Source organism: Antechinus flavipes, chromosome 1 (assembly GCF_016432865.1).
Source record: "Antechinus flavipes isolate AdamAnt ecotype Samford, QLD, Australia chromosome 1, AdamAnt_v2, whole genome shotgun sequence".
Classification (NCBI taxonomy): domain Eukaryota; kingdom Metazoa; phylum Chordata; class Mammalia; order Dasyuromorphia; family Dasyuridae; genus Antechinus; species Antechinus flavipes.
The window spans coordinates 627307475-627329950 of record NC_067398.1 but is presented as its reverse complement, the minus strand read 5'-3'; the positions used below and the strand labels follow the sequence as shown (position 1 = coordinate 627329950).

Sequence of the window (22476 nt, the reverse complement as noted above, 5' to 3'; positions counted from 1 at the left end):
CAACATGGGAGAGTACATGAAAGGGGAGAAGAGTAACAAAGAGGAGTATTTGGTGGGCAAGGGTCAAATCAAGGGTTAATAATCAGAGAAAGGCCATCTTTGTTGCCTAAGAAAGAGAAAAGCCTAGAGGGGCACTGCAGCTGAGGAGGAAGAACTGAAAAGAGGAAGAAGGGAAGGAAGCCTTATTTTGGTAGTAGGGAGTTCTTCTGATTAATATTTCTATGGGTAAAGAGAGAAGATCTGTGAAGAGAGATGCTGTTAGGAGGCATGAACTGGAAGATTTGGTAACTGAAAAGTCTATTCATCACATGGGAGGAAGGTTGGAACAATTGAGGGTAAGTGGCACTAATGAGATTAGATTCAGGGAACCAAAATGAGATTAGGGTTCCTGGTGATCAGGGAATTAAATGATAAGGTTCCTGAACCTGCCAGGGAACCAAATGAAGAGGTTTGGCTCCCCTAAATCTCCTTGGGATTCGGTGCATGGGTATGGAATTTTGGGAACCCCCCTTCTGGCAGCACAGAGATCCTTTGCAAAGGAATTTATAAAGCCGAAAAGCTAAACTGATAAAAAGAAGTTTATTACAGGTATTGGGAAGTAAGCCTTTGCCATGCATGAATAGAAAGGCTGAATTCTTAGTGGCAAAGCATGAACTCAGAAAGAAAACTTTGATGCAAATGTGGGGGGGGAGAGGAGGGAGAAGGGAACCAGGGGAGATTATAGATCAGTGATGGGTGTAGATCAGTGGTAGGCTACATAATCAGGGACCTGGAGGGGAAGGGGCTTATTACAGAGCAACATCCTCTCTGACATCTGCAAAAACTGGTACTATTCTAGATGTGAGACATAAAGAACTGGAATCCATGAAGTAAGTCCTATAACTTGGAGGAGGGAAGAGCTTAGAATGGATCCCACTGAAGCTGTAATTGTAAGAAGAATACAGAATCATAAATACAAGCTATGAATAAAAGAATGAGGGTCTATTGTAGGCCGACAGAAAGAGGGCACTAAACTAAGTGAAAGAAATCCTTTTTGGAATGGGTTGCAAAAAATAAAAATTTTAAAATTAATGAATAGGATTAGTAGAAGAAAAGGTGAAAATGAAGAAATCTACTCAACTAAAAGCAGGGAATGGATTTTATACACCTAGATAAAAGAAACAGAAAAATTAACTTAACACAAAATCCCCCAAAATAAGAAGTAATGAATGAGAAGAAAGGATCAGTGATGGAAAGAGAGCCAATGGAAATAGGGGCCCCTTAAAAAAAAAAAAAAAAGAGTAAAAATAACTAAAGGAACATAATACTTGTCTACAACATAAGATGGCGGTAAATCTTAATTCAAACTATATCATCTTAGCCAAAATACGTATCACTATTTCCACTAATATTTCATTTCTTGAAATGCCTTCAATGTATTACCAATGTAATCTATAGCAAACAGTCTGGTGTGGTCAAAAACTTTATCACAACTGGAACATATGAAAATGTTCCCAATAAGATACCTGTACTTTGCTATGATTGGATCTTCTTTGGAAAGCCAAGAGTAAACACCTGGGAAACAGGTGCAGAAATAAATTATTGAAATTCACCAAATAGTCTAATAATTTTATGTCAAATTTTATTAGAAGAAAAAAATGTTATAACTTATTGATTTTAATGACCAGACTTTCCTTCTTATTGTTAAATATAATAGCAAGAATGAAATGTTTTCTTCTAACAGCAGAGAGCATTCATTCACATTTATTATGGCCATCAGAATAAACTTTTTATTCAGTTCTCTCAAGAGATGATATGTATACACACTGAAATATTATGAAAAAATTAGTTATATATCCTAAAATTCCTCCAACCCTTTATGGAAAAAGATAATAAATTATTAAATTAATAAAAATTAAATCAATAATAATAAAAAATTAATAAAAAAGAGCAAGAACCCATTCTCATTCATTTTTGAATGAATGCCTATAGTACCAAGCAAACGATTTTCTATACACTTCACTCAAATACTTGCTAAATTAATAATGTTTTCATTTTATAACTTTTATAGGCTATGCTCCCAAATTACTCGCTTTGTCAGGAAGCACTCTCATTGTTAGAGAGACTAAAATTTTAGTACATAGATTTTACTAGAAAGCCTAAAAGATCCACATAAATCATTAACATTTCTATGTTACCAACAAAGTGCAGAAAGAAGTGATACAAAGAGAAATTCCACTTAAAATAACAGTAGATAATATAAACTATTTGGTAGTCTACCTGCCAAGGCAAAATCATGAGTTATATGAACACAATTATAAAACATTTCCTACACAAATAAAGTCAGATCTAATCAACTGGAAAAATATCAAGCACTCATGAACAAAAATAATACAAATGATAATACTACCTATATTAATCTAGTAATTCAGTGCCATATCAATCAAACTCCCAAGAAATTATTTTACAGTTAGAAAAAATAACAAAGTTCATCTGGAAGAACAAAAGGTCAAGAATTTTAAGGGAATTGATGAAAAAAATGCAAATGAATATGGTCATCCTGTACCAGACCTACAACTTTACCATACAGCAGCAATCAACAAAAACCATTTGGTACTGGCTAAGAAATAGGTAAGTTGATCAGTAGAATAGGTTAGGTTCACAAGCACTATAGTCAATGATTATAGTGATCTAGTGTTTGAGAAACTCAAAGACCCCAGCTCCTGGTGTAAGAACTCACTATTTAACAAAAATTGTTGGAAAAATTGGAAATTAGTATGACAGAAACTAGACACTGATTCACACCTAAAACCATATACAAATATTAGTCAAAAGGGACTCATGATTAAGACATAAAGAGTGATATTATAGTCTACCTCTCAGATCTGTGAAGAAGGAAAGAATTTGTGGCCAGAGAAGAACTAGAACAAAATTATGAAATGCAAAATGGATAATTTTGATTAAATTAAATTAAAAAGATTTTGTACAAATAAAACCAATGCAGACAAGTTTAGAAGGGAAGAATAAACTGGGAAAAAATTTTACATTCAAGGGTTCTTATAAAGGCCTCATTTCTAAAATATATAGAGAACTGACTCAAATTTATAAGAATTCAAGTCATTCTCCAATTAACAAATGGTCAAAGGACATGTACAGACAATTTTCAGATAAAGAAATTAAAAACATTTCTAGTCATATGAAAAAAGCTCTAAATCATTATTGATCAAAGAAATACAAATTAAGACAACTATGCAGTACTACTACACACCTCTCAGATTGACTAAGATGACAGGAAAAAATAATGATGAACGTTGGATAATGTGGGAAAACAAGGACACTAATACATTGTTAGTGGGGTTGTAAACTAATCCAATTATTCTGGAGAGCAATTTGGAACTATGCCCAAAGGGACCATAAAAATGCACATCCTTTCATCTAGCAAGGCTTCTACTGGGTCTATATATGAAAGAGATTATAAGGGAGGGAAAAGGACCCACATGTGCAAAAATGTTTGTGGTAGCCCTTTTTGAAACTAGAAACTGAGTGGATGCCCATCAGTTGGAGAATGGCTGAATAAATTGTGGTATATGAATGTTATGGAATATTATTGTTCTATAAGAAACGATCAGCAGGATGATTTCAGAGAGGCCTGGAGAGAATTACATGAAATAATGCCAAGTTAAATGAGTAGAACCAGGAGACAAATTGTACACAGCAACAAGATTATGTGATGATCAACTCTGATAGATGTGAGTTCTTTTCAACAATGAGGTGATTCAGACCACTTCCAATGATCTTGTGATGGAGAGAGAGCCATCGGCACCCAGAAAGAAGACTGTGGGGACTGAGTGTGGATCACAACATAATATTTTCTGGGTTTTTATTGTATTTATTGCATTTTGTTTTTTCTTATTTTTTTCCTTTTTGATCTGATTTTTGTGTGTGCAGTATAATTGTGGAAATATGTATAAAAGAATTGCATATGTTTAACATATTAGACTACTTGCCATCTAGGGGATGGGGTGAAGGGTAAGAGAGGGAAAAAAAATTTGGAATACAAGATTTTGCAAAGGTGAACGTTAAAAAATTATCTATGCATGTTAAAAAAAAAAACTTTTTGCAAATAAATAAGAGAGGAAGGAAGGAAGGAAGGAAGGAAGGAAGGAAGGAAGGAAACACAAAGAATTCAAGAACAGAATTGTTTTTAATTTTAAACAAAAGGTTGTATGTCAAAGAAAAATACAAACAGAACCTTTGCTATTAGTACTAACAATGTGAAAAAGATGAATCGGTTTACAAAAATAACTAAAGAAATTTGGCCTAAAATTAAGATTAAAGAAAATAATGATAGCAAATATTTATATATCGCTTTGAAATCTGCAAAGTGCATTATATACAGTATTCTGTATAAAATGAATCCTATAAGATAGGCACAATTGTTTTCTCCATTTTGGAGATAAAGAAATCATGAGAAGACACAATCATCTAAAAAAAAGATCAGCAAAGACCTCATAAAGGAGCTGATGAATGAACTGTGTTCTGAGGAGTCTAAGGAACCTAAAAAATAAAGGTGAGGAAGAACATTATAGACATGGTGGAAAAGAGTGAAAGAATTAATACCATATGTGAAAGTAAATTAGTGAGGCAGCTAGGTGGCACAGTGGATAGAGCACTAGCCCTGAAATAAGGACCCGAATTCAAATCAGGTCTCAGACACTTAACACTTCCTGGCTGTGTGATCCTGGGCAAGTCACTTAACCCCAATTGCGGGGAGGGGGAGGAAGAAAGTAGGTTAGTTAGGAGAATAATGGTACCTGAAAAAAGAAACTGAGAATTTAGGAAGAAGTACAAATTTGGATAGTAAAGAGTTCTGTTCTGAACATGTTGAACTTGAGGTGCTTATAGGACATATATGTTAAGTTACAAATATATTATGGATTTATAGAACTATCCAAAGGTAGAAAATGAAGTCTTGGGAGATGGTAAGCTTATCATCACTGGAGGTCTTTTATCACAAGCTCATCACCCGTCATAGATGATGTAAAAGATATTGTCATTAGATTCAGAAAACCAGGGTAAATATTTTAAAAACCTAGAGTAGACAGAGTAACCAAAAAAAAGAGAGTGATTAACAATGTCAATGGCAGCAGAAAATAAGCATGAGGATTGAAAGAAAGCCATCAGATTTGGCTATTAGGAGATTACTGGTAACTCAGGGGAGAGTATTTTTAGTTGAATGATGAGATCACAAACAGGATTACAGAAGTTTGAGAATCAAATGAGAGGAGAGTAATTGGAAGCATCAGTTTATAGCTACAAAGGGAAAGAGAGATATATTAAGAGAGCAAACTAAAATAGTAGGATTAAGTAAAGATTTTTTTTTTTTTTAAGAATAAAGGAATTTCCTGAATGTGTTTCCAAGAAGCAAGCAAAGAACACTAAATAGGGGAAATAACCACAAGAGGTACTAAGATGTTTATAGCCTGTAAATGTATTTTAATATAGTTAGTAAACATAGCAATGCCAGTAAATTCCTTATAACGACCATGCTAGCACCCAGGACACCCCAGAATCAGGCGGAGTCAGGATAAGCAAAAGTCCGTCTTTATTCTTGATCTTAGACACAGGATTGAAGAGGATAGAAGCAGAGCTATCGCCTTCCCCCCTCGTCTACCACCTACAGTGTGTCCCTCGCTAGTCTTACTCCACCCCCTAGTCCCTCCTACAATTCTCTATACACCAATCATTGAGCCAGTACGGATAGTGGAAAGGAACATTTTCCAAGCATATGCCCATAGAGTATGTCCAATCAGTAGTTAGCCTCAAGCGCTCAGCAGTCCCGACCTCAGTACATCCCAATAGTTTCAGCCCTCTACAATTCCCCATATAGATTTTTTCACAGCACCAACACTTTCTTATGCTATATAGTCAATCAATCAAACACCAAATGTATTTTGCTATTATCAGTAATAGAAAATTCTAATAATTTGTTAAAATGAAATATATAGTATAAAATTTTATTTCTCACAGCATCACAAATGAAAGCAATAAATCAGTTAATGTACTTTTTGTTAAAAGTTAAAAGGTTGAATTTTTTTTAGAAAAAAATCAAAGCTTTTTATTTCCCACACTGAATGACCAATATATCTACCAGAAAAGGTTATTGTTAGTTCAAGTATGAATTTAGAATTATTAATAATCACAGACATTAATAAAATTTGATGTTGGACATTTTTAGCAGAGGTTCCCAGTGATGTGGCTTGTGCTAATTCATATTTTTATAAATGACATGAACGTATAAGTTTGTATGCTTATCAAATGTGAAGATTACACAAAACTAGGACAGGAGTCAACATAGTGGACAATATTTAGGATCCAAAAAGTTGACTGAATCTAGTAAGATGAAATTTTTTATGAATTTTTTTAAATTATTAAAGCCTTTTATTTTCAAAACTATATATAATTTTTAATATTCATCCTTGCAAAACCTTGTGTTCCAAATTTTTCCCTCCCTCCCAATCTTCTTCCCTAGACAGCAAGTAACCCAATATATGTTAAACATATGTAATTCTTCTATACATATTTCCACAATTACCATGCTTCACAAGAAAAATCAAATCAAAAAGGAAAAAAAATAAGAAAATAAAATGCAAGCAAACAATAACAAAAAGAGTGAAAATATTATGTTGTGATCCATTGTTAAAAGTCCCCACAGTTCTCTCTTCTGGGTGCAGATGGCTCTCTCAATCACAAAGACCATTGAAACTGGCCTGAATCACCTCACTGTTGAAAAGAGTCACATCCATCAGAATTGATCATCACATAATTTTGTTACTATGTACAATGTTTTTCTCATTCTACTCACTTCACTTAGAATCAAGTTCATGTAAGTCTCTCCAGGACTCTCTGGAATCATTCTGATGATTGTTTCTCACAGAATAATACTCTATTACATTCATATACCATTACTTATTCAGCCATTCTCTAACTGATGGGCATCCACTCAATTTCTAATTCCTTGCCACTATGCAAAGGGCTGCCACAAACATTTTTTGCTTATGTGAGTCCCTTTCCCTCCTTTATGTTCTCTTTGGCATCCAGGCCCATAAGATGAAATTTTGAATATATAAAATCTTAAACATAGATTTGAGAAATCAGCATCACAAGCATAAGATTTAGTAGTAGGCAAAGCTAACTAAAAGCATGGAAAAAGATCTCAAGATTTTATTGGACATTAGCTCAATGACAGGTCAGTCAATACTATGTATACCTACTATGTATAAGGTACAAATGGTTGGGGATGCAAAAAGACAATCCATGACAACAAGGAATTCACAATTTAATGGAGAAAACATACAAACAAATGTACATAAACAAGATATATGTAGGATAAAAAAGGAAATAATTAACAGAGGAAAGGCACTAATAGTAAAAATATTTAGGATAGGCTTCCTGTAAAAGGTAGGATTTTACCTGGGACTTGAAAGCCAGGGAATCCAGGAGGCAGAAATGAGGAAGAAGAACATTCCAGGCATGGGGGACAGCCAGAGAAAATGGTTGGGGCCAAGAGATGGAGTTTCTTGTTCAGGTAACAGCAAGGAGGTCGTGTCACTAGATAGAAGAGTAAGTGGTAGGATGTAAGGTTTAAAAAGACTGGAAAGATAGGAGGGGACTAGATTATGAGGGGAGCTTTGAAAGACAAATAGAGCATTTTGTATTTGATCCTGGACATAGTGAGGAACCACTATAGCTTATAGGGGGACAGAAGAGGCGACATGGTCAGAAAACCACATTCTTGGCTGAATAGAGGATAGTAAAGAAATTACAAATCATGCTAAATAATAACGGGTTAAATGGGTTAAAAAGATTTAGCAGGATCATGATAACTTTAACCCATGAAAGTCTCTCCCCTGGCAAAGAGATGTCTAGTTCTTTTTAGGCAGCATTAGGTGGATGATGCAGACTTTTTTCAGCTTAATTTAAGGGAAAAGTAAGTAATCAGTACCATGTGAAAATGTAATGTGTTGCCTTAGGAGATAGTGAGTTGCCTTAGGAGATGTTGAGAAAGGCTGAATTTACCACTCAGTTGGAGATGGTTTGAACTAGATTCCTGTTCATATAATAGTTCAAATGGCATGACCTTTGAAGCCCATTCCAACTCTGAGGCCCAATAATCCTGAAAAAAGTATATTTACAAAACAAATTAAAAAACAAGTATACTCCAAATTACTAAATACTTAACTAAAAATATTTGGCTATGATGAACCACAATCAAAAAGCTACTTTTTTTAACTTAATTTCATATATCTCTATAAACTAATGTCTTAAAATAAAAAGTAGGAAATTGCAACTGTCCACAACAATGTAAACAAAAATAAGTAAAACTAAGGACAGCATCCTTATAACAACAAGCTTAATCCCTGGTCAAGCTGAGAAAACAGCCTTCTCTCCTCTTCTTTACAGAGATAGGACATAATAAATGTGAAATACCACATATGCTAAAAGAAACCGATGATGTGTTTATTCCTTCCTTTTTCCCCCCTCCTTTTCTTTTTCAACATTTATTACAAGGTCCAATTCCAATAGACTCTGGATAGAAAATGCCATCTGTATATAGAAAAAGAACTATGGAGAATGAATGTAAATCAACACATGCTAGGTTCCTTTGTTTTTACCTTTTTTTCCTCTCTTCCATGGTTTCTTCCTTCTGTTCTGATTTTTCTCTCACAGCATAATCCACAAAGCAATGTGTATTAAAAATAAATAAAACTTTTTCCCCCCAAGGAATGGTCCACTTTTTATTACAAGGAATGGACAAGGAAGGGATATATTCAGGAACCAAAAAAAAAAAAAAAAATCAATAAAAGTTTAAATCAATTTTTAAAAATTAAATCTTACTATGATGGAAATAGTTGATATAAGCTAAAACAGAAGCAAATTATTGATTGTGTTTATTTATATTTTGGCAAAGTGTTTAGGAAAAGTCCCTCTGTGTCAATAAAAAGAAAAAGACTAAATAAAAAATTTCATTTAAAAAACCTATATTATAATACTTGAAATCCTTTAATAAATTTCCAGCATACTGAAGAGAAAGACTAACTAAAGTAACATCATTTTTTTGCCATTTTTCTTTTTTATCTTCAAGTTATTTATTTAATATTTGCCCCCAATCACATTTAAAACAATTTTCTTTGAAATTTGTTTCTAAAACTTTTGAATTACAGAATCCCTCCCTTATTCCCACTTCCAATTAAAAAACAACATGTGAAGTTATTCAAAACATTTCCATAAAAGTCATATTGTCAAAGAAAATAGATCTAATATAATGAAAAAAAAAGTCCTCAAGAAAAATAAAAAACTTAAAAAGTATGCTTCAATCTGTATCCAGACACAATCAGTTGCTTCTCTGGATTCAGAATTTTTCTTCATAAGTCATTTAGAATAGTGTCATAGATTACTGTACTGCTGAGAATGCCAAAGTCATTTATAGCTGGTCATTCCAGAACATTCCTATTATTTTGTACACAGCACATTTCATTTTCCTGAATTCATGGAGGACTTTCCAGGCTTTTTTTTTTCTCTGAGAGGATCCTGCTCATTTCCCATAGAATAATAATATTCTATCACAAACATACCAAAATTTATTCAGCTATTCCCCAATTGATGGGCATTCTGTTTCCAATTTTTTGCCCTGAGAAGAAAACTGCTATAAAAATATTTTGTACATATAGATCATTTCCCTTAAAAAAAAAAATCTGTTATGGCATTCATGCCTAGCAGTTGTATTGTGTATGCATGAATTTATAATGCTTTGAGAATAAATCATATCTTTTGATAATTTATCAAATGGGGCATGGACTCAAGTTTCCTTTATGTTTGACAAGTGAGGCCTTATTGGAGAAATTTGCTTCAAAGATTCTTTACAAGTAACATTGCTAACTATATTTCCCCTCATTTATTCTCTCTCCTTTCACCCTGTCCCTCACAAGTTTTTACTACTGACAACTCTTCCCTCAATTTGCCTTCTTTTTTTATCAACCTCCCCACTTCTCATATTCCATTCGTCTCCTATTTTCCTGTGTCAGATAGATTTCTATATCCACAGTGAATGTGTATGTTATTTCCTCTTTAAGCCAATTCTGATGAGAGATGGTTCACACACTCATCCTCTTCTCCCTCCCTTTACCTCTACTGTTAAAGTTTTTTTCTTAAGCTCTTTTTTTCATGGCAGATAATTTATACTATTCCACTTCTTTCTTTCCCTTTCTCCCAGTATATTCCTTTTTGCATTTCTTTTTGTGCCTCTCAATTCTTTTCTTAAATTTCCCTCTCTCTTACTTGATTTTCAAAATCCCTTTTGAGCTCTTCCTTAGCCTGAGACCAATTCTCATTTTTCTTGGAAACTCTGGATATAGGAATTTTGACCGTTACTTTCTTCTGAATGTGCATTTTGATCTTCCTTGTCACCATAATAACTTTCTATAATCAGAAGCTTTTTTTTGCTTTTTGCTCATTTTCCTAGCTTATTACTCAGCTTTGAACTTTTTGTTAAAATAAAGCTCTGTTTCCAGGATAGAAGGTGCACTGTCCCAGTTTTCACATATCCTGTTAAGGACTTGACTACAAGTCCTCTTTGCTGCCTTAAACCTATATTAGGTATGTTCCGGTCCCACTGAAGCTCTAAGATCTAATGTGGTTAACTACTTAGTTGGTGCTGGGTTCAGGACCAGGGCTGGCAAGGGCTGTACCAGCACAACCTGCACTGGGATTGTGCTTTGAACTCCCACCCTGCTGCCTTTTTATGCTGACCTTCCAAGTCCTCTGGTGTCCCTAGACTGAGAAGTCTGAAAGCCACCAGTACTTCAGCTGATTCAGAGGTCCCGCTTTGCTGAAACTGGGAATAGGCCAGGGCCAGGTTTAGGGCTGGAGCTGCACTAGGATGGGCTCCATTGAGATTGCCCACTGGGCTCCCCTCTGGTTCCACAGACCTTTTCCGCTGACCTTTTAAGTCTCCTTTGGTGTCTCTGGGCTGAGAGGTGTAAAATCACCAGTACTAACATTGATTCAGAGGTCCCTAGATGACCTGTCCCTACTTTACTGGTTTGGGGCTGGGGCTGGAACTTGCTACACTGGGACTTAGCACTGAGCACCTATCCTGTTGTCACAAACTTTTCTGCTGACCTAAGTTGTCTTCAGTGGAAAACGTTCTATTCCATCTTTTGGGGTATTCTAATGCTCTAAAATTTGTTTAGGATCATTATTTAAAGGAATTTAGAGCAGGTTAGGGGAGAAGTTGGACAACTTCCTCCCTTTATTCCACCATCTTGGCGCTGCCTCCTATTTTCTGCTGTTTTCAAAAAAACCAAAAAAGCCAAACACAAAAGAGCTGCCTATAACAATGCCAATGATATTTTAGAAGTAGAAGAAGAAAATAATAATCCTTCTTATTTTTCAAAATTAGTCATACTTGACTAATTCTTCACTAAAATTAATGGAGTGTTTTTACTTAAACACAAAAAGATTTGATTTTACACAATAATTTTAGATCCAAAAAATTTTATTATTGCTATTGCTATTCAGTCTAACTCTCTGTGACTCTTTGAGGCTTTTTTGGAGTGGTTTCCCATTTCCTTCTCCAGCTAATTTTCCATATGAGGAAACTAAGATAAACAGGGTTAAGTAATTTGCCCAGAGTCAAAAGTTAGTATCTGAGGAATATTTGAACTCAGGTCTTCTTGACTCCTGAGCCTGTTACTTCTACCAGGTGCTTACAAAAGTGTTTGTTGACTTGAACTCGATTATGAAATACCATATTACATACATTCTTGTAGGCCATTTGAAGCTTAGTCAAACATAACAGTAATTCCAAGCTTCTACTTGCCAAACATTCCTCCTGTCTTTGGCAACTCATTAGATCTTGAAATCTTTTTAGCTCACAATTTATATCTAACATCTTCCCATATCTAAAGATCCTCTAAATTTACTCTAAACTTAAAAAAGGACCTCTCCAACACCCCAGAATAGTATTTTGCATACAATTTTTATTACCATTCAGTAGTATATCATGTCCAAATTTTTATGACCCCATTTGGGGTTTTCCTGGCAAAGATATTAAAGGGTTTCCTCCTCTAAATCTTTTTATGATGAGAAAACGGAGACAAAGAAGGTAAAATGACTTGCCTGGGCTCACACAGATAGTACTTGTCTAAAGCAGGATTTGAACTAAGTCTCCCTGACTCCATGCCCTGTGCCCTATACACTGCTCCACCTACTGCTCATAAAAAATGCTTGGTGAATTGAATTCAATTGTGAAATATCATATTACACTCTTTTAGCACATTTGATCTTAACCCCAACACTATGAAATATTATCCCCACATGACAAGCTACTAAGTGCTTGGATCTTGATTTTTAGTCTACTGTTTCTATACTATACTATTAAACTTCCTCTCCCTAAGAATTTTAGAAAAATAAATTATCTCTTAGACGGATTAGATTTTCACCTCACAGTCTCCTACAACTTTATAAAAATTGTGTTCATAGAATTATTTCCAAAATCCAATTGTATAAATTCCCTCACAATATTCTAACATACCCATTAGTTTAATATCTATGCCCATTTTATCAGTAGTGACAAAAATTCAATTATTTGTCTTAATCAGATTTGTTCTATGATCTCCCAAATCAGAATTGGTCTTTCCAACAGTCCAACACTTTAACCTAACCTTTACATTTCTTCAACCTGTAAAAAAGTTTATATGGTTTCACAATTGATAATGGCCAAATTAAATCTCCTCCCTTTTTATTATGAGCACTGGTGTGAGCTCCATTTAGAAATTCTATCAGCTTCACAGCAAATTGCCAAGGCAGTTGTTCAAAAAAGCAAATTAAGTAGGAAGAATGTGAAGAATTTAGCTTTAACCAGAACTGCTCCAGCATAAATACCCGAAGACGTCCTCAAACTAAGCCTGCAGGCCAGATGCAGCAACTGAAGACGATTATCCCCCTCACCCAGGGCTATGAAGTTTCTTTATTTAAAGGTCCACAAAACAAAGTTTTTGTTTTTACTATAGTGTGGCCCTCCAACAGTCTGAAGGACAGTGAACTGGCCCCCTATTTAAAAAGTTTGAGGCCCCTTGCGCCTAGAGAATAAAAAAAGGAAAGGGCAGAACGCACCAACTAGGAATAAAAATTAAAATAATGAATTTTAAAAGAACAAAGTTTCTCCAGAAGACAAGTGTTACAAACATCGAACACCAAAATAGTCAAAGACAGCAGAAAAGGAATGTAAAATATTCAGAGTAGGTTTTTTAAAGGCAAGAGGGAAAATCTCTAATGAAAATAATCTGTCATTAACCCCTGAATTTTCAAAGCTGGAAGGAAAAAAATGGGTGACAAGTTTCAAAGGAGGGAAAAATTTAGTCTGGTATTCCCACCAATGATAAAAATCCAACTCTTTCAAGCATAGAATTCAGCAAATAACAATGAAAAGTGAATTTTGATAGTTTTGACATAATAATCATAGTAGAAACTGCAATTAATTCAAGAACATATTCACTCATGAGTTGGTACTCAAAGCTATCAGACAGGATCATTTGAGAAAATAAAACCTACTAAGATGTTCCAACATAAAATGACTCATTCTGAACTCACAAGTTTTCATGACTGACAATATTACCACTCAGAAAGCAAAACTCATCTCTCTTCCTCTTAAATGATGACAGTGATAAGTAAAAAGCATTATTATTTCCTTTCCTTTAGAACAACCATTTCCACCTACTGCTACTCAGACATTCACAGAACCAGCCCACTTATATTCAAAAGCAAAATGAGAGCAACTAGGCAATTAACATTACTTCTCAAAGGACAGAATTTACTGCCAACATTATTAATCACATTCAAAAATTTGGAGAAAGGAGTTCCTTAAAAAAGTTATCAGCATCTAAGTACAATATTATTCCATAGAATTTCAACAGCATCCGGAAAAAATCAAAATGAAATTATCATTTCTACTTTATTGATCCTAAAATGTAATGGATTTTAATGATTTTTTGATAGTCTGAATCTGTCTAAAGCCACCTTTCTAAGTCCTTGAGTTAAGCTCAGCAATTTAGCTTATCCTGGAAGTTAGTTTAAAAGTATAATTAAAGAGGCAGCTAGGTAGCACAGTAGATGATAGAGGATCAGCTCCGAAGTCAGGAGGACCTGAATTCAAATTTGACCTCAGACACTCCCCAAAAGATATGTTGTCTCTCCTGGCCAGTCTTTGAAAAACTAGGGTGGTCAAATCAGTTCCAATAGAGCAGTAATGAAATGAACCAGCTACACCCAGCGAAAGAACTCTGGGAGATGACTAAAAACCATTTGAAGGAATTCCCAATCCCTATATTTTTGTCCATCTGCATTTTTGATTTCTTTCACAGGCTAATTGTATACTATTTCAAAGTCCAATTCTTTTTGTACAGCAAAATAACTGTTTGGACATGTATACTTATATTGTATTTAATGTATACTTGAACATATTTAACATGTATTGGTCAACTGCCATTTTGGGGAGGGAGGAGGGGGAAGGAAGGGAAAAATTGGAACAAAAGGTTTGGCAATTGTCAATGCTATAAAATTATCCATGCATAGAACTTGTAAATAAAAAGCTATAATAAAAGAGAGAGAGAGAGAAAGAGAGAGAGAGAGAGAGAGAGAGAGAGAGAGAGAGAGAGAAAGAGAGAGAGAGAGAGAGAGAAATTAGGGTAGTTTTATCTCTTTTAAGGAGATTGCAAGTCCATTAGTTTTGATTCCCTAGCAAAGATTACAAAATGAAGATAGGTCCCATAAAACAATTAACATTCTTTAACTGTCAGTGAGGGGCATTATTAGCCTCACCAAAATGTCAGCCCATCTTTCTTAATATAGCCAATCAAAATGTTACACAACTAACAAGTTCCTTTCTCTTTTGTTTGTCAAAGGTCTCCAGCTTTATTGAGGTGGCCAGTCTGACCCACTTTGTTAACAGGTATACACATCACTGTAAATAAATTGATCTTGCTCAAGTCTGTACTTCAGTCTACCTTTATTAAATTTATTTGAGACAATCCTTTTATACATTATCGGTAATTTCTACTGTCAAATTGGGACAGCATATTAAAATTTTCAAAATTTACTTTTTAAAAAATTATCACCAAGAAACTTTTCCATAAATGTTTAATTATTTATTCTATTGGCTTTTAGGAAACATTCATTCCATGTTTTCTCCACTCTACTTTACCCCACTGCTACTGACTGTATACTGATAGTAAGAAATAATAAAGATAGCCAAATTTGTACTCGAAGACTTCCTAATAGTCATAATTTATTTTAGAAAAAATCAAGTCTAGAAATTCTTATAGGTAGCAGAGATCCCCTAATGAAGATATCCTTTAGATCTTGTTCTGACTCCTGCACTTTTCTAGTATAGATGTCCAAGCTTAGAAATATCCATCATATTTTCCATGTACAGCAATGTAATTGTGGAAATATGCATAGAAGAATTGCACCTGTTTAACATATATTGGACTGTTTGCCTTCTAGAGGAGGGGGTGGAGGGAAGGGAGAGAGAAAAAAAAAATTGGAACACAAAGTTTTGCAAGGGTCAAAGTTGAAGATTATTTATGCCTATGTTTTGAAAATAAAAACCCTTACTCAGACTCAGACACACACACACACACACACACACACACACACACACGCATGCATGCACATGCACCTGTGCGCCTTCAATCCAGGTACTAATTTTGAAGCTAAAGTTGTTGGCACTCCCCCTACTCAGTGAACGCTGTTCATGAAGAATTCCTATATTGATTCCATTGATGCCTTCCCTATTCTCCCTACTGTGGCCCAACACAAAAGGAGTTGTGAGGAAGTAGCCTTATTATTATATACTCTTAATATTTCATTGTAAGGAGGACTCAATGGTACATTCTTTGAAGTGTTAAGACATGTTGGAACATGTCTATGAATAGCTAGCATAACAGATTAGTTTTCCCATTAAAAACTATATAATTAAAAGTAACCATATTCTAAGATCTCCAAAAGACCACTTAACCAATAATGCAGTATAAAACGTTTCTGTGGGAAAATGTTTTCAAGTTCCAAACAATCAACTCAAAAATAAACTATGAAACATAAGCTATGGGTAAGCTGGGAATCATTTAAATGACTATTACTGGTAAACTGTAAACTAGTGTTCAGGAGTATTATTTTATTTATCTCTGTAATTCAATGATTTACACTGAGAAGGCAATACAACTTTGAATTAACCTAAACAAAATCCCGTAAACCAGCTTAATTCACTGAGCTACTCAGATGCTTTTTGCAATCTACTCAGTAATTATGATAGTTAAAATGAAATCAATCATTGTAAAGGGGTTTTTTACAAAAGTTTTTTTATGATTATGGCAATAATTAATATCTACCCTTAATATTTTGCAGGCCCAATCTTTTCCATATTACTTAGCAATGAACTAAGGTCTCAACCAAGTATTTGTCCTGTAAGTTTTCAAGTAGTTTGAAAGAGCCTTGTTGAAAATATTAGCCCTACAGCCCTCTTTGTAGTGGCCAGAAACTGGAAACTGAATGGATGCACATCAATTGGAGAATGGCTGAATAAATTGTGGTATATGGATATTATGGAATATTATTGTTCGGTAAGAAATGACCAACAGGATGATTTCAGAAAGGCCTGGAGAGACTTACATGAACTGATGCTGAGTGAAATGAGCAGGACATTATATACTTCAACAACAAGACTATATGATGATCAATTCTGATGGACAGGGCCATCTTCAGCAATGAGATGAACCAAATCAATTACAATAGAGCAGTAATGAATTGAACCAGCTACACCCATCGAAAGAACTCTGGGGGATGACTAAAAACCATTTGAAAGAATTCCCAATCCCTCTATTTTTGTCCATCTGCATTTTTTATTTCCTTCATAGGCTAATTGTACACTATTTCAAAGTCCGATTCTTTTTGTACAGCAAAATAACTGTTTGCACATGTATACTTATATTGTATTTAATTTATACTTTAACATATTTAACATGAATTGAACCTGCCATCTGGGAGAGGGGGTGGGGGAAGAAGGGGAAAAATTGGAACAAAAGGTTTGGCAATTGTCAATGCTGTAAAATTACCCATGCATATAACTTGTAAACAAAAAGCTATTAAAAAATATATTAGCCCTACCCATAGATACCATTCCATGTGTAAGTGGGCTGGTTCTCCATCTGGGTAAGAATACAAATTAGGTTCCTAAACTTTCATAACAGAATGTCAACTCTTGCCTCCCCCATATTTAGAATTTAAACCATATGGATCTCTACTCAATGAACAAAACATATTACTGTCACTTCCACAATTCCAGGAGAATTCAAATATGAAATGACTGCTATCTGACAAAGTCTTACTTGAAACAACTGAGATTTGAGCCAGGTTAACAGACATGCTAAGGAGCACTACCCTCTCATTGAGTTAAATCATCAGAAAGTCTCCACATTATCTCAGCTCCCCAAAGACAGTTACTGTTAGTTACAACTTTAGTTTAGGATAGAAATAAGAAGTGTCCTCTTGAATGTGATTTTTCTACACCTTCTATTCTATTACCCAAAGCCTGGTACTCATTAAACTCCAACTTTAATTAATTGCACAGAATTTTTATTTTCAAAGAAACTTCTTTATTTCCTTTTATCAATTGGAATCTTATAACCCAGCATGTTACTTTAGTTGCCACAAAACTTAGATCTAAATTTAATTCTCAACTTCTGTAATTAGTTCATTAACTAGGAGATCACAGTGAAGAAAGCTTAGAGAGATCAATATGGATAGAACAAACACCTATTTATCATGTATGAGTCTTGAAATCGATATCAAAAAACAAAAACTATGATCAGAACAAAAATTCTGCAGTGATGAACTTCACTCACTTCAAAAATTATTATATTACAATACAGAAAAAAAATGTTATTCTGCTTTCAGACCAAAACCTTTAGAAATATGACATGTAATGAAGTCCAAAAAAAGAAGGAAAAAGGTGATCTTTTGGGTAAGAATGTGTCTCTCTGGTGAAATAAATTTACTATTTAGTAACGAATTTATTTTAACTAACAAATCTGTTTTAAGAGCAATGCAATACTTATTTCAGAAAAAAAAGTAATGACAACAATAATATTAATAACATCTCAATAAGCTCATAACAGGTTTAATGTTTATGATGAGTTTTTTTGTACATGGCTTCATTAGGGAATTATTCCCTGTATTGGCCTAAGGTTACAAATCCAGAAAAATAATAGAAATTATCAAAAATATTAAAATACACAAAACTAGGTGAACAGACATTTTAAAATGAGGGCTCAGTTTTCAATTTCCCAGAACAATGTTTTATAGTTTTATATAAATACATGAAAATACTAGAAATTAATATGCTGCTACTGCTCAAACAAGATATTCCATATCCAGACTCTGGGAATTTTCAAAACTGTGCCTCTCTTCTTACCACCCTTTCTCTCACTCCCATCCTCCACCTCCACCCCATCTACTACTTTGCCTGACATATTTTTTCCCTCCTCATAACTATCTTTTGGTTTCTGGATTTCCTTCAAGTCTCACCAAAAACTTGACCTACTCAAGCTTTAATTCTAGTACCTTCCTCTGTTATTTATTTCCAATTTGCCCTATATATAGCTTGTTTATACATAGATGTTGAATGATGTCTTCCTATCAGACTGTGAGAGCTCCTTAAGAGCAAGATTGCCTTTTGCCCTTCTTTGAATCCTCAGCATTTGGCAGAGTGCCTGGCACATAATAGGGATATTAAAATATGCAAAGTGATGAGAAATGTGACTATTTAAGAGTAAACTACAAAGGCAGTAAATGTAGCAGTTTTCACAGAACAACAAACCTCTTTCTAAATCACTATGCTAAGAAACACAACCATACTGGACCATACTGGGTTAATGAACTAAGACAACTCCCATGAAAAATAAGAATATGGTAAGTAAAAGGAGGCAAAATGTTCATGTCTTTTAGACCTGTTACATACATCCCTGATTATATTTATGCAAGCTTTCTTTCCTGGAATTACCACTGCTGTCTGTTTACCATGTATAGAAGTACAAAATTACTTAGGGTCACAATTTAAGATTCCTAATGATGTTAATAAGCTTGACTTACCTTCCCAGACTTAAAAAATAAAGAAATTTTGAAACTAAGGTCTTCTAATCATATTGTTGTAGATTTTAAAAATCTTGAAAATGAATCTAATTAAAAAACAGCTAGAGAAAGGCTGAGCATTAAAGGAACACTACGGATACATTCTATATAAAATCAAGTTAGTTTTCATCAGAGGCCTTTTCACTTTCAAAGGAAAGAACATTTTAGTGAGGGCTTGTTTTTTTTTTTTTTTTTTCCCTTAAGTTCAGGAAATTTTTAAGAATATTTTTTGTAGATCACACCTGAAATAATTAGTTTCCACTACACTATATTCTTGATTTGATCCTAATTACCAAAAAGCTATTCAAAAGGCAAGATTGAAAACATAATCTTTATTTACTATTATATTTACCACTAAAACAGCAAAAAGCAGCATAATTATATAACAAAGCAAAAGAAAAACTTTTTAAAAAACTAAACAAAGTCTTTAAGAGATATCCAAAAGATATCTTTAAGAGATAATCAATTATACATAAATCTAACATTAAAAGATACATTTAGAATGTTTTTAGGTCCTGTTTATTTTACAAAGAGAATTACCAGAGATTATTTCTGATCTTGGCACTAATACTATAACATTTACTTGCCTCATTCTAAATACTAATAGTTATTAAACTGTCAAATTCCCTGCCCCCTGTTCCAATTCTCTAAAAATATTTCTTTATCCTTTTTCTTAAACCAAAGAATATTACCGAAAATATAAGTAATCAAATTAGATAAAAATGACTTATTTTTTTATATTCCTTGACCAGACACTAATAGCCTACTTTGCTATACTAAGTCTCTCAAGGACACCAATAATGCATCTTGTACAGCTTTCTCACCCTTTTTTCTAAAGTAAAATAAATAAATGGGGGGGGGGGGGAGAGGAGAGGAAGGGATAGTATGCACTGTTGAGAACTATGAGGTTACAGGAGAAGATGAAGAAATGTTAATTTATCATGTCAATGCTACTAAATAAAGTGATTTTTTTCTTTAGTAATAGAAATGATGCTATTTCATAAATCAATAACAGGTGGCAAAAGCATAATTTTTAAATCAATGTTATTTTTATTTAACCTTTATTTTAAAACTTTTTAAATGTTTATTTTTAGTATTTTATAAACTATATAACATTTAGTTCACTCTCACCATTATGTCCTTTATTAATCTCCAAAAACTGAAGATTAAAAAAATAAAATTGCAAATTCTAACAGCTCTTTATTGGGAAGTCAGCCAAATAGCACTTAGCCATTTCTAATATATGCAAAATCCCTTCTTCCTCCATTTATAAGGATTCACTGACATTTTTCCCTTTACAAGGTAATCTTCCTGTCCCTCCTCTCCTCTTTTTAAAACCACAAGCATCTAGACTTATTTTTAAAAGGCCTTCAGGAATAGAGCAGTATTGCTTGCCCCAGGATGCTGGTAAAGACTATTTATTACATGCTAGCTAATTTTCTCCCAAAGAAAAAAAGTCAATCAGCAAGTGATTTTAAACATTTGCTATGTGTCTACTACTACAACAGCACCATGAGATACAAAAGCAAAAGTGAAACAATCTTTGCATTTAAGGAACTTAAAATCTAGCCTGGGCCACAACATTTGGATATATAGGTGTACATAAAATAGACACATGGTAATTGCGTCCAGGGACAATTTGGGCTGATCAAAAAAGGTCCCAAGTAGCAGACCATGCTTGGGACGAGTCTCAAAGAAAACTAAGGAGTTTGGTAAGTGAAGGGGAAATGCAAGTGCATAGGGGGAAAAAAATGGAATGAGGAACAGAAAGAACAGTATGACTAGGAAATATGTATTAAGTCTAGAAATGATATTTCCTTCTCCAGCTCATTTTACAAATAAGGAAACTGAGGCAAACTCCCCTAGCCTCCCTCAACTGATTTGCCCAGAGTAACACAGTTAGCAAGTATATGAGGTTGGATTTAAAGTCAAGGCTTCTTAACTCCAGGTCCAGAGCTCTCTCCGTTGCACTAATTAGCTTTTCTCCTCCCTCCCCTCCAAAAGCTACTTTGCTAACTATTCTCTGTTTAGCACACAATAGGCGCTTAATAAATGCTACCTGACTGGCTTTGCATCCCCAGTGCTTGGCACTGTGCCTGGCACCACACAAAGTGCTTAATAAATGCTATCAGGATGATTTGTAGCCTAAGCCCTTCTTACAAGGGTTTTGTGCTATAAGCTTCAGGTCGTTCCATACAAACTCCTACATCCTCGCTTCCTCCCTTTCCCGGCGCACACTCCCCTCTCTTCTCTACTTCCCCTTTTCTCTCACCCCATCTCCCTCTCCTCCAGCTTCCTTCAATGCCCCTAAATCCTTCCCTGCCCCTATTACATACCTCTAAACCTCCCGCCCGCCACCACCGGCACCCAAAGTTTAATACAATCCCCAAAGCTTCTGGAAATGACCTCTCCCCCTACCCCCCACCTTCCCAAGGTAACATATCTATGGAAGACCCTCCCGGGGAAAAAATCTCACGCACACACACGCACTCACACATAGGCACACGAAAAAAGAGGGAAGCCCTAACTGGCCAGTGCTTCCGGGCTCTCCTCAGCCCCGCCCCCTCTCGCCCCTCGCAGACGTTTCGGACCGTCAGTCAGTTCAGTACCAGTCAGACAGACAGACATTCGGGGCCTCTCCCGTCTCCTCTCCCCACTAATACCCGGCTCCGGCCCCGGACCCGCACTCACGGGCAGGCATGTTGGTTCCAGCACAGGTTCGCCTTCTGAGGGCTCAACGAGGACCGGTGATCCGAAGGCCGGAGGACATCATGGTGACGGACAGGCGCTGGAAGGAGCTCCCAGGAGACCTAGGGGTAGCCGAGGCCAGGGCTTAGGGGGCGGGGACTGGCGCCACGCCAGGGGCCCTGCTCTAAGTGAAAACGGGCGCCGCCGCCAACACCGCCCCCCCCACTCCCGGCTCCCTGGCTCCCGGGCTCGAGAGCGGGGCGGTGTCACCGCACGCTTACGTCAGTACGTCTCGCGTGGGTGGAGGTCCGCCCACTTCCTTCTGCCAGGGCGGGGGAGGGGGGGGGGAAAGGGCAACTGGAGGGCGGAGCGTCGTGCTGGAAAAGGCCTGGGTTCTGACCCACTAGGCCAAAGTGGGGCAAATATGATTGGAGTATGGAGACAATTCATACAGCACTTTTAGCATTATAGATCTGGAACGGGAAGGGTTCTCAACCCAATCAGCCCGTCTCATTTGGAGATCAATAGTTATGAACATTTATTAAGCTCCTACTATGTTAGGGA

At 35.3% G+C, this 22476-nt stretch overlaps 1 protein-coding gene across 3 annotated transcripts in view; it reads right to left on the bottom strand.

Annotated features, from left to right (window-relative positions):
* EFR3A (EFR3 homolog A) overlaps positions 1-22217 on the bottom strand; it is a 150162-nt gene extending 127945 nt beyond the window's left edge. For 2 of the 3 annotated variants that reach the window (XM_051971101.1, XM_051971102.1), the window contains exons 1-2: positions 21916-22217; positions 7453-7590 (exon numbers count right to left, since the gene is read on the bottom strand). In XM_051971101.1, the coding sequence (XP_051827061.1) occupies positions 7453-7590; positions 21916-21925 (148 nt within the window). In that variant the 5' untranslated portion in view covers positions 21926-22217. The remainder of the gene's footprint in view (positions 1-7452; positions 7591-21915) is intronic. The other variant, XM_051971103.1, reaches the window with a different exon arrangement.
* Positions 22218-22476: the final 259 nt, after the last annotated feature.